The sequence below is a fragment of the Triticum urartu genome, chromosome 2 (genome assembly GCF_003073215.2).
Source record: "Triticum urartu cultivar G1812 chromosome 2, Tu2.1, whole genome shotgun sequence".
Lineage (NCBI taxonomy): Eukaryota > Viridiplantae > Streptophyta > Magnoliopsida > Poales > Poaceae > Triticum > Triticum urartu.
The window spans coordinates 506,257,418-506,270,750 of NC_053023.1; the positions used below are offsets into that span (position 1 = coordinate 506,257,418).

General features: G+C 43.5%; 1 protein-coding gene across 1 annotated transcript; it reads left to right on the plus strand.

The window, feature by feature from the left end:
* The first annotated feature begins 213 nt into the window (after positions 1-213).
* On the plus strand, positions 214-5,162 carry LOC125538290 (serine/threonine-protein kinase SAPK7). The gene is made up of 9 exons (XM_048701561.1): positions 214-573; positions 717-791; positions 880-981; positions 1,056-1,109; positions 1,191-1,283; positions 1,554-1,646; positions 4,227-4,331; positions 4,420-4,518; positions 4,598-5,162. The coding sequence occupies exons 1-9, from the start codon at positions 454-456 to the stop codon at positions 4,928-4,930; spliced, it is 1,074 nt and encodes a 357-aa protein (XP_048557518.1). The 5' UTR covers positions 214-453; the 3' UTR covers positions 4,931-5,162.
* Positions 5,163-13,333: the final 8,171 nt, after the last annotated feature.

Below are 13,333 nucleotides of genomic sequence, written 5' to 3' on the forward strand. Positions count from 1 at the left end.
TACTCGGTTCAGTAACCGCCAAATCAAGCAACACGGCGAGAAAGGAAGCTCCCAATGCACACAAGGACCTCACCGTCAATCATAACAAACCAAAGGTCCAAACGACAATTAGCTCCCGGCGAAAACAAATCATGAGCACGCCATATCATGGCACATCATCATCATAATCTAATCACCAAATAAAACTAGTACTACTCCTCGGAGCAGCAGCACTGCAGCAGTGGTATTAATTAATCGAACCCACCCCAGCGGGGAAGAAGAAGAAGAAGAAGCCTCTCCTCCTCCTTTAAGCTTCGAATCATCCTTCCTTCCCCCTCCCCCCTCCCTCCCTCCCACTTCATCTCGCCGCGACGAAGCTTCCAAAACCCCCAAAAGGATCCCCCAATCTTCGCCTCTGCCTCCGGCCCGATCAATCTCTCAGCAGCGGCTGCCGCGCGGCTCGGCCCGGGATCCATGGAGAGGTACGAGCTGCTCAAGGACATCGGCGCCGGCAACTTCGGCGTCGCCCGGCTGATGCGGAACAAGGAGACCAAGGAGCTCGTCGCCATGAAGTACATCCCACGGGGCCTCAAGGTGCGCCCGCGGCCCGCCGCCACCGGCCGGAGTCGGGCTCCCCTGTGATTCGTCCCGTGCCGGGACGGCCCGGTTGAGTTTTTCCTTCCTGCTGCGAATTCAGTGACGGAGTTGTCCTTTTGGGCGTTTCTTGATGTTTGCAGATTGACGAGAATGTGGCGAGGGAGATCATAAACCACCGGTCGCTGCGGCACCCCAACATAATCCGATTCAAGGAGGTGGGCGAGGGAACGGGCAAGGCGCCGGGATCAATCCTTTCCGCCTTCTCTGCCCGAAGAAGAGTATAACGGATTGATTCTTTTGCAGGTGGTGGTCACGCCGACGCACCTGGCGATTGTGATGGAGTACGCGGCCGGCGGCGAGCTCTTCGACCGGATCTGCAACGCCGGGAGGTTCAGCGAGGACGAGGTGAGGATCGGTCCATTGCCCGTGTCCATTTTCGGTGCCGATTCGTGCAACTGATGGTCGCCTTGTCCCCGCAGGCCAGGTACTTCTTCCAGCAGCTCATCTGCGGCGTGAGCTACTGCCACTTCATGGTAAGAACAAGCAAACCGGTGCAATCGCTGATAAAAATATCCTAGATCATCAGATGGTATAAAACAGTCGTTGATCTGCAGCAAATTTGCCACCGGGACCTGAAGCTGGAGAACACTCTGCTCGACGGTAGCCCGGCGCCCCGCCTCAAGATCTGCGACTTCGGTTACTCAAAGGTAATACTAATAAAAATAGTAACAGCAATTATAAAGGGAGGCATTTTCTGCGGGGGTCAAAAGCTGCACTTTGCTTGGCTTTGCGGCCGGAAAGATCGGAGGATTCATCTCGCCCTCCCGAAATGCAATTGGTTTCCTCTTCCTGCGCGAAGCTGCTCGCGAAAGCAACGTTCCCCTGCCATTGTTGACCCGAACAAGTTCGGCGCCACGCCAACGCCTTTTTTCCCTCTGCGGTGCACTGAACATGCTTCCCTTTTCTTCCTTTTGCAGTCGTCGTTGCTGCACTCGAAGCCCAAGTCGACGGTCGGCACGCCGGCGTACATCGCCCCGGAGGTGCTCTCCCGCCGGGAATACGACGGCAAGGTCAGTCAGTCTCCGGCTCTCTCTCTCTCTGCCGTTTTCTCTATTCTTCTGCCTCGTGACTCTGCGCATGGGCCCGCCGTGCGGTGGGTCCCGGCGGCAGTGGCGGTAGCGACCCGCTTGTCCTAGCCCGTGAGCACGTGCCGCCTGCCGCTGCAGTACACGTACACGTAGCGTGACTCTCGCTTCCCGAGGCCGCCAACCAGCAGCCCTTGTGGACTGGGTCCATGGGTCGCACCACGCATTCAGCGAGCGGGCCCGCGGGTTCATTCTGGCGTGGGTCTATAGGCTGGGTCCTTTGGGGCCAGCTATCTCTGACTGGTGGATTCGGAATTTGTCCCTAGTTACAGATCTGCCTGCCTGTTACCGGGCAGACGCGCGCACTCCCACTGGGCGGTGGGCCCAACGCCACGCTGGCTCTGAGATAGTGTCTCTCGCTTGCTGCTGCTGCTGCTGCTCCTATGGCAGGTGATTAGATTCCCGGTTAAATGTGGACAGTCCTTGTCGTGGCAGTCCTCCGAATTTATTTTTATTTTTGGAAGGCAGTGGATTTTGTTGAAAAACTCGGTCGAAAAAGCGAAAAGGTGAGAGATTATGCAAAGATATGTTGTTCGTTCTGTGTCTCATGACGTCGATTTGGACATTCACATTCTCATGATCGAAATTCACACATCATGCTCGATCGATGGCGATGCTCGCTCCAACCAGCGATGTCTGCTTTTGATGCACGCCATCCAAATGCCAAAAGAGGGGAGGAAAGGTTTAGGTTGATCGGATTCAGACCGGATTTAGTGGTCACGAGTTCTTTTTGTTTCTTCGCGAGAATATCAAGAGTTTGCGAGCTCGTGTGCGCCCTCTTGGTTTAATTTATTGTGGCCTGGAGTAAAGTTAGATTTCCTGGAGAAAGCATGTGATTCTGTGGATACAGATATTAGAATTAGATACCCTATTTTTGCACTTGATACTAGGAAAGCTTGGAGCTGGGGACCGGGGTAGGGTTGTTTGTAATTTCAGTTGCGAAATGCAACTTCAGTGGGTGAAGAGACGGGAGCGTGATTATGTCTATAGGAGCATGCGTCAAAAGGAGTGATTTTACATCACTAGGTAATTAAAATGCCCAGACGGAGATAGGCCAGTTGAATGCATGTTTGTGACAAGCAAAAGCTCCATGAGGCAGACACACCCATGGGCACATCAGCTTGACAAATCGTTTAGTTTTTGTTGGACGTGTCATTTTTTTAGGCTCACTTCATACTTTATGTCCTTGTCTAAAACATTTTACCATCATGGTCCTAGTGCTACAGATACAGATTAGCCTTTTTTTTTGTGAAACAAACTGATTAGCTAATTGATGTTGTCACAAAGGTCTATCTGACCCAATCATTTTCAAGTAGCCTTGTTAGACTGAACTTCTCGTTGGCACTTTGTGGTCCTTTATAAATATTTCATTATCTATCTCTTTTTCTCTCGTTGTCCGATACTGCTATGATATCTTGTGAAGAATTTTCTGTACGACGGTTACTGTTTTTTTCTTCCCTCACTGTCCAACAAATCATATCAGTCTGGTTACATCTTGGCTTTCCAGCGCTGCAAAATTGGTCGTGTTTGCTTGTCGAAGAGAAACAGTATGATGCGCTGGAGATCAGCATAGATAGTCTATGGATAGCATAGCAACTAGTACTACTTTATTGTTCATTTCTAGGCCAACCCTTTTAAGACTGCAAAGTGTCATTGATTTCCCTAAACATATGGCGTCCACTTTTTCTGCAATAAAATATGTGCATTTTGTCTGCTTCCACATTAAATTATGCTGTTGTGTTTGTCTCGACCTACCTGATCTTCGGTTAGATTGTTTTGAAATTCTCTGATTGCCTTTGTGGAACCAAAGTTGCATGTAAATCTTTTTGTTTGAAGTTCGTAAATATAATAGTTTTGTGTTACTTCCCAAAATAACAACTGCATAGAACACAACAGGTGTGATTATTATATGTAGCTCATCTCATTTCCCGCAGGGAAAAGATTTAAGTTCAATACAATTTTACAAACATGTAAACACAACTGAATTTTGGGCACTTGAAGCTTTACTAGTAATAATGTACGTGCAATGCACGTTTATATTAGGTAGGATATTACTTGCACGTTATATTAGGTAAGATATATCTGTTGCACGTTGGTATTTAGTAAGATATCAATTACTTTTTCACGGGAATGGTAAGATATTAATTACATGGCAGATTTCAAGGAATAGCGTTGAGTCAAAATATGTTTATAACCAATGGCAGTGGTGGGTAATTAGAGCGTTAAACATGTTTGGTGCTCAACATTGGAGCGATTTGAACCGCTAGATAACATAATTTGATGGTCGAGATGGTTTGGATCTGCCCATTTGGGTCTTTTTATATTGGTATAGATATATATATATAGATGTACTATTTCCGCATTTATGATCGTACATCTTAAATTGGTTATGTTCCAAATGTGCTTTCCTGCAAGCTGTTCTTGCCTTCTTGCCTTTTCATTTATCTATATTTGTCTGTTAGTTTGTTATGTGTTCTAACATATTTGCATCTATTGATGGTTCAGACAGCAGATGTGTGGTCTTGTGGAGTGACCCTTTATGTGATGCTAGTCGGCGGTTACCCTTTTGAGGATCCTGATGACCCCAAGAACTTCAGAAAGACCATTGGGGTAGCAATTTCAAACCATTTTTTTTTGTGTGTGCTAAGCAGCGTCGATTTTAACTTTCTTATGGTTGGTCCATTTGTTCTTGTCGCAGAGAATAATGTCAATCCAATACAAAATACCGGAGTACGTCCACGTATCCCAAGACTGCAAGCAACTCCTTGCCAGTATTTTTGTCGCAAACCCTGCAAAGGTACTTTTCGGATTAAACTCAGGTCAGCTCACTAGAGCGATTCATCGTCGGCTTATTCTTTTCCCAACCATCATTTCAGAGAATAACAATGAGGGAGATCAGGAACCACCCCTGGTTCTTGAAGAACTTGCCAAGAGAGCTCACGGAAGCTGCCCAAGCAATGTACTACAAGAGAGACAACAGCGCCCCGACCTACTCGGTCCAGTCCGTGGAGGAGATCATGAAGATCGTGGAGGAGGCGCAGAAACCGCCTCCTTCCACCACTCCGGTGGCGGGTTTCGGGTGGGCGGAGGAGGACGAGCAGGAGGATGGCAAGAAGCCAGAGGAGGAAGCGGAGGAGGAAGACGAGGAAGATGAGTATGAGAAGCAGTTGAATGAGGTCCGTGCCAGCGGTGAGTTCCACATCAGCTAGCTGATGGGGGTGCTTCACTGGCGTGAGAAGGCCACAGACCGGGGATAAAATTTGTCATATAGTTTGTAGTGTGTGGTTTTGTTCTCGAGTTTTTCTCTTCATTCTTGTCTCGATTCTGCAACAGTGTAAATTACCAAAGTGGTTCCGTCGCTGTCTTTACAATGACTGATTAAGCTAGCATTGCGGAAACATAATGTATGGAATAAATCATCTTATTGAGCATGTTCTTGCACCTCTCTTTCCTGTTCTGAAGATCACGGCTGCACCCTGAGCTGTTTATTAATCTGGTCTACTAAATCGTGCTGGTACAATTATCAATATGATCAGAGTGGTGCTACTGGCAGCTCCTTGTTAATGTCCATGTACTACTCCCTCCGTTCCAAAATAGATGACTCAACTTTGTAAAAGTTAGTATAATGTTGGGTTATCTATTTTGAAACAGAGGGAGTACTTCTGAATCCTGATGTGCAACTTCCCTCTCTAGCTTCAGAGATGACCCTGCAGATGTCTGCAGATATTTCCAAATGTATCATGTGGTGCTTTCACTGCAGATATTTGCAGATGCACACATGTGCTTGTGCAGTTTTGCGATTGTGACAAAGAAGCTTATTTCAGAAAGAAAGAAGTACATCGATCAAGAACAGATATCAACAACAAAATGAAAATGACGCTGTTATTAAACCACTGATGATTTTGCTAACTATAAAATTGCTTAGACCAACAGTTCTCTCAGTAATCTGTTTAATATATGATCAACTTATCCCGCAAATCATCGCAGACAATCTAATCCTGCAAAAGGAAAATTTCCACCAGTAAAATGAATTTTTCTTGTGTGGGTCATATTACCCTTCACTCTAGCCATGGTATTCTCCAGCGGAAATAATAAGCAATTCAAGCAAGAAAGATCGGAGGGCTGATGTTAATGGCAAGAAATGCACATTTGCTGCCTTGCCGCGGAAAAACTGACGTGAATTAGCACGCTCTTAAAACAAGCATACAATAAGTATGGAAGACAACGATATGAGAGAAGGTTACTATTAAATTAAATCCTATCTTAGGGCTTAGCCATACAACACGTCCAATCATAAAATGGAATGTGACTCGCATCTCACAAAATAGTCGCAAGTCAAGATACCACACGCCCATGCCGTGCTGTAGCTAATTGAGCACTTTGTTTCCATTTTATCTCAACAACTAGTAGCCTACAAGCTGCTGTTGTCTAATCAGACGGAGAAAGTACCTACCTGCCTTGGAAAGATTGGAAGACGTCTGCAATTATAACTGTATGCCCATACGATCGACATTGATGGCGTTGTCAGTTAGGACGGAGAAAGTTTTCCCTCTGTCATAGTGCTCACCCAGAGAGTGTGCAGTTAGACATCCATACCTACACTTGGCTAAAAGAATAAATTCCAAATTTCACCCCCTAAGATTCGTGTGTGGTAAAAATCCATACCTACACTTGGCTAAAAGAATAAATTCCAAATTTCACCCCCTAAGATTCGTGTGTGGTAAACTCTTTTACCCTATTTAGCAGGAATTGCTCAAAAATACCCCCATTTAGGCAAGTTTCTTCCAGGTTTTACCATCTTTACCCGTCTCTGCCGGCAGGTCCGTTCTTTTTAAAACAAAGACGTCAGGAGCGTCTGGCTTTAACTGGATAAATCCCACAACATGCATAGTGCACATAACGAACCGAACCAGTAGAAAAAAGGTTTTAGAAATCCAACCATAATTTATGGGGCAATCTGCCCGAACTGAGCACGTAGGCTCGAAAACATGCAAAAGGTGCAACTACCTTAAGAAGCAACAGGAGGGGACCTACCGATGTTGTTGATATGTCGAACTCTGACCATCACCACCTGCGGGCAATTAGTGTCCTGCCGTCTCCCCAACGGAGCCGACTGCTGCAAAAATAGGGTACATTCGAAGATGTTGTCAGCTTGGTGCGACGAGAATACACCCTCGATGGTAATCTTGTTACGAATGTGCCAAAGCGACCAAAGCAATGCCCCGACACATCTCCGCATTACGTGTTTTGAAGAGCCACACAATGAAGATACTTGTAGGATCGAAAGTAGGTCTAGAGGGGAGGGTGATTAGATTACTTGACCAATAAAAACCTAGCATTTTTCCAATTTTTGTTCTTGACAGATTTTAATAATTCTAGCAAGTCTACTAGCACCCTGTACATGCAAGTCTAATATAGTGGCAGCGGAAAGTAAAGACTTTGCACATGAAAGTAGAGAAAGGGTTTGGAGATAATCAAACGCAATGAAGACACGATGATTTTTGGCGTGGTTCCGATAGGTGATGCTATTGTACGTCCACATTGATGGAGATTTCAACCCACAAAGGATAACGGTTGAGCGAGTTCACGGAGGGCTCCACCCTCGAAGGGTCCACGAAGAAGCAACCTTGTCTATACCATCATGGCTTACTCCACGATGGACTAGCCTCACTTGGGGTAGACCTTCACGAAGTAGGCGATCTTCTTGCCCTCACAAACTCCTTGGTTCAACTCCACAAGCTTGGAGACTCCCAAGTGACATAACCTAGGAGACACCACTCTCCAAAAGATAATAGATATTATTGTTGACTATGAACTCCTTGCTCTTATGCTTCAAAAGATAGTCTCCTTGACACTCAAACACTCTCTCACAGATTTGGGCTATGTGGTAGGAAAGGGACTGGAGTGGAGAGCAACTTGGGGAGGCTAGAGATCAGGGAAGTGGAATCATCTTGATCTCAACACAAGGGTAGGTGGTTCACTCCCAGAAAATAGATATGAGAAGTGGTAGCTTCGAACTAGTCTCTCTCTCTGAGAGTTAGTGGAATGGGTGGGGTTATATATAGGAAGCACAAAAAATCCAACCGTTACACACCTTTATGCACTACTCGATGGGACCGGGTGAGAATGCTGGTGAGACTAATTAGTACAAAAGGTCTAAACTTTAGGATTTTTGGTGAGACCGGATGAAACCTCTCGGTGGGACCAAGATGAGATGACCTAAGCGCTTTCCACACTTTGATGTCACCGATTGAAACCATTCAAAAATTCTGAGATGTATGCAATTGGTAAGAGAAGGTTGGCAAGTGCTCTTCGGTGGGACCAAAGGGCCAGCTTGGTGAGACCAATATGCTAGGGTTTAGGCAGTGGCTATGCCAAGTGTATCTTGGAGAGTCCGGCTAGATGAATATCGGTGGGACCAATATTGACTTTAGGGTGAGCAATATCTCTAAGCACTTGAGATCTAGATCATGGTCAAAACCTCATCCCCTTTTAATAGTATTGAATTTCCTATGGACTCAGTGTGATCTTGGATCACTAAACCAAAAATTTGAACTTTCCTGAAATATTCTTTGAGTAGTCATTAGTTCAATGATGTATATGTTGTTATGAATTACCAAAACCATCTAGGATTAGTTGCACTTTCAATCTTCCCCTTTTTGGTAATTGATGATAACATATAGTTCAAAGCTTCGACATAAGATATAATCATGAATAACATCATTGCTTTGAGAAATATGTGATAAGCAAGAGGTCCTCCTAAATTTGTGCATTATTTAAAATTTGCGTTTGAATGCAAATGCACAGTCGAGGATCGCGCGACAACTCTTTTATGCCACATACATCTTGGTGGAGCGCACAAAAGAATATGAATGGAATACAACAAGAACTCATCACCAAGACACACATGTGGATGACCATGTGCTACTTGTGAGCTATGTTGGGATATTCCCTGAAGAGGAAGGGTGAAGCAATATAGTAGCATAGAAATATTTCCCTCAGTGAGAACCAAGGTTATCAAACCAATAGGAGAACCACGCAAATCGTCCTAGCACCTACACACACAAAAGCAAATACTTGCACCCAACATGGGCAAGAGGGTTGTCAATCCCCTTGAACTCGTTACTTGCAAGTATTAAATCTGGTAGTGCTACATAGATAGAAGAAAAGTAAAATAAAAGGTATAAAATTGCAGCAAGGTATTTTTTGTTTTAGTAATATGATTAAAGCCGGTGGCTTCTCTTTCGAAACAGTAGCATACGGTGGGTGAACAAATTACTTTTGGGTAATTAATAGAAAAGCGCATAGTTATGATGTTATTCATGGAAATAATCACATATATAGGCATCACATCCGTGATAAGTAGACCGACTCCTACCTGCATCTACTACTATTACTCCACCAATCGACCGCTATCCAGCATGTATCTATGGTATTAAGTTCATAACAAACAGATTAACACTTTAAGCAAGATGATATAATATAGACAAAGTAAACTCAAGCAATATGAATAAACCACATCATTTTATCCTTAATGACAATAATACAAATACATCCTCGCTACCCCTTCTGTCAAAGGTGAGGAGACCGCAAGATTGAACCCATTATAAAGCACCTCTCCCACTGAAGATAAATCAATCTAGTTGGCCAAACCAAATGAATAGATAGGAGAGAAATACAAAGCTATCATAATCATGCATAATAAAGTTCGGAAAAGACTCAACTACTTTCAATGAGTAATCTGATCATAAACACACAATTCATCTGATCCCAACAAACACACTGCAAGAGAAGATTACATCGGATAGAACTCCAAGAAGATCAAGGAGAACATTGTATTGAAGATCAAAGAGAGAGAAGAAGCCATCTAGCTACCAGCTGTGGACCTGTAGGTCTATGGTGAACAACTCACACATTATAGGAAGGGCGGCAAGGTTGATGTAGAGTCCCTCCGTGATCGATTCACCCTCCAGCAGAGTACCGGGAAGGCCTCTAGATGGGATCGTGGAAGAACAGAAGCTTGCGGCGGTGGAAAAATTGTTTCGGGTGGGTCTCTGGGGGTTTCTCAACATTTGAGAATTTATAGAAGTGGAATTAGGTCAGAAGGAGCCACATGGGGCCCATAAGGTAACAGGGCACGCCCTGTTGCCTTGTTGTCTCCACGTTTGCCGTCTGGTCTCCTCCCGAAGCTTCTGGGGTCTCTTTTGTCTAAAAAAATTGTCAAAAAATTTCGTAGCGTTTCGACTCTGTTTGGTACTAATTTTCTGGAAAACCAAAAACAAGCCGAAAACAGCAACGGGCACTAGGCAATGGGTTAACAGGTTAGTTCCAAAAAATGATATAAAATTGCATAATAAAGCATATAAAGTATCCAAGATTGATAATATAATAGCATGAAACAATAAAAAATTATAGATACATTGGAGACGTATCACCATGATAACATACATAAGCAAATGATGGGTAGCATGTAGGAACAAAGTATGTCTACCAAAGGGGGTGAATGGGAGATTTAAAATTTCTTTAGAAAACTTCAAATCTCTCAGATACAACAGTGGAATAACTAACAAAATATAAACACGAAAGGAAACTACCGAAGCAGAACTAGAGCATGCTTCGAAGAATAACTACATAGTCGACAGATAACTCACGATGAAGAACTAAAAGTAAATGAGGTACGGAGTTATCCAGTGATGCTCAATGGCGACACGGTATTTGTGAGACCAGTTCACTCTTTTGCAAAAGATTCACTTCTGGTTTGAGGGACTTGTGATTGAACACAGAATATAAACTCGCTTTGTCCTATTCTCCTCAACAACTGATGCTTCAACCAATGCCAATTACTCATGGTAGATGCTTGAGGAGATCTCCAAAGCTTCACAGACTTCTTCTTCGTGAACCATGGTTACTCTTAGTCATTGAAGAACTTGACACCTAACCGTCTAGAGAGTTCACAACTCTCAAGAGTAACAGGCGGAGCATACTTGACATAAAATCTAGTGATGCTAAACTACTATCTAGTTTTTTGGCTCTCGAGTTTTCTCTTGGTGGATTTTAAACTCAAATCACTCGGGAGAGGGGTTGCTCACACAATCTTCTCGAGATCAAACATAGCAGCCAACTATGCACGCTGGAAGGGGGTGGCTATTTATAGCCGCGGTCTTCCCATGGGGGAAAAGACCATTTTGGACATAAGGACTAGCCAATGTTCAACAAACACATCTCCAACGGTCGGATTTTGAGCAATGGTAACATTGCTTGAGGAACAAGTAATGCTAATTCCTTGGTCCAAATTAAATATCTTGCTGCGAAGAAGAACTGTGTCTCTTGCTGGCAAGTATTTATTGGGAAGACAAAGAGATTTCTCTCAACTCTCATAGGATTCGCTTTAGCATCAGAGAGTCATAAGTTTCATACACTATACCCCTCTTAGTAGTACGATGGTCCTATGACTCAAGAAAGAGAAAAATAATACCGAAATAAAATGCTACGTCTTTTTTCAGTCTTCAAACTTCTTGGTTGTAGTCAATTTCTTCGGACAGGAACCGAACCAATTGCTTCTCATCGGCAATTTTTGGGGGTTACTTTTGATAAGCATAATATTAGGTGATAATCCTTGCTGCCTCGCAGGAGATTATCTTAGGAGTATGTTCCAAACTCCATATGACTTTAGGGACTTGTCACTCTATGTGCACTAGCAAACACATTAGTCCCACACTGTTTATGACAACAATCTCCAAAGCACAACGAGGCAAATTATTCCACCAATAATCTCCCCCCTTTTGAATGATTGTTATAAAAACAGATAATCGTCGAAGTATGGATAGAAATGTAAATGGTTGCAATAGAAAGTTACAAGTGCTACTTGTCTCGGAGAAAAAATGGACCCCCGGAATGTATGCATGGGTAGACACAGTGATAATCAACTTCCTGCATATATTGTGATAAACTCTATGGGGAGGCATTTCATATCTTCGAGAATAATGGATTGCACTTAATGATAATTGCCAATGTGAAGATATAGTACAACCATCTGTAACTTCTGATAAAAATTCCACCTGCAAAACAGATTCTTGAAAGATGTATAATGTAGCAAGAAGGGTTAATGATATTACATACCAGAAGTTCAGGAAAGAATTTTGCAACACGATAAGAATCAATCGAAAGGCAAGTGTTGTAAACTCAAGATAAAACATAGCCAACAAAAGTCAAGCAAGTCTATCAGTACTCGATGTAATTCTCCCCCTTTTGTCAACAAGTGGCAAAAAGGTGTTGAAAGTAGGATCCACTTAGGAGGTGAAGACGAATCTGAAGAGTTTCCTGAAGTGTCTTCACCGGAGTCACTGGAATCAGACGTTTGTTCTTCGGAGGTGACAGGTGCTTCGAGAATTTCTTCACCGCCTGAGGCAGATGCTTTTGCTTTGCGAGGGAGAACTTGAGGCTAGGCAGATGGCCAGGGCACATCAGTGATAGTGTTTGGATCGATTGGAGGCACATGATTTCCTTCAGCAGTTTTGACTGTAGGAGAGGTTGCTTTAGATTCTTCAAGCTATTTCTTAAGCTTGACCGAAGTAAATCGGTTAATGGATCAAGAGGTGATAGTGGAGGTGTGCGTCGCTGCTGAAGATCTTCAACGTTGAAATCCAGGTGAATGTAGTCATAGATTTGCTTGATGTCAGTCTTGGTGAGTTTCTTTTCAGAGAAAAACTTTTGGAGCAGTTTCCAGAGGCGCTTCTTGTTTTCGTCAGCAATGAGATGAAGCAAGCGAGTTGATTGTGAAGGGCATTGAGTTTAGTGTCCAAGTGCTCTTTTAATTGCCAATCTTTGGTGATATGCTGCAGAAGAAGTTGATGCATGCGCATGCTGACTTCTCACTGAGTAGGAGGCAAAGGCTTGAACATCCTTTCACGTTGAGGAATATGAGGGTCATCAAATGGTCAGACATTCTGAGGGATGGCATCCGGTAATTTTCCCGAGGAATAATCTTGCATGACTTGCATGGTATCACGAACAGTAGGTATGAAGCATTTGTGGCTCTCCTTGTCCAGATAGGTGGTACGCATGTTGTGAGCAATAACTTTCTTGATCTAGGGCGCGAGCACCTTCAGGCTGAATGGAAATTGCACCAAGTCCTTGAGAATGTTGAGAAACATATCTTCAACATTGAATATATATTTCCCTGCAATAGCATAGAGCATATTCCGAATGACATCGCTTATTGTTAGCGACTCGATCGGCTGGGGATTAGAGATTAATCAAAAATCATATGATTAATTGATTTTATTGGTTGACTATCAGTCGGTATTTTTTTACAAATCCCAGGTTTCTAGCACTAAAATATGCTATATTCAACAACAACTAAAATATTGGACAGAAGTGTTACCTTGATTCCTTGCCATTGAATCGTTGTACAATGACAAACAAAATAGGACATGTGTACATACTATATAACAAGGTCCACAAAACACAAATAAACATAGTTCTTGCACACATAGTGGTAGAAATAGGCCCGATTTATCGGTATATTCCCGATAAATCGTTTGTAAGAGCAATAAATCGATCCAAATGATAAATGGGCATGATATGGAATAATATTATCGGTCACCCACCGA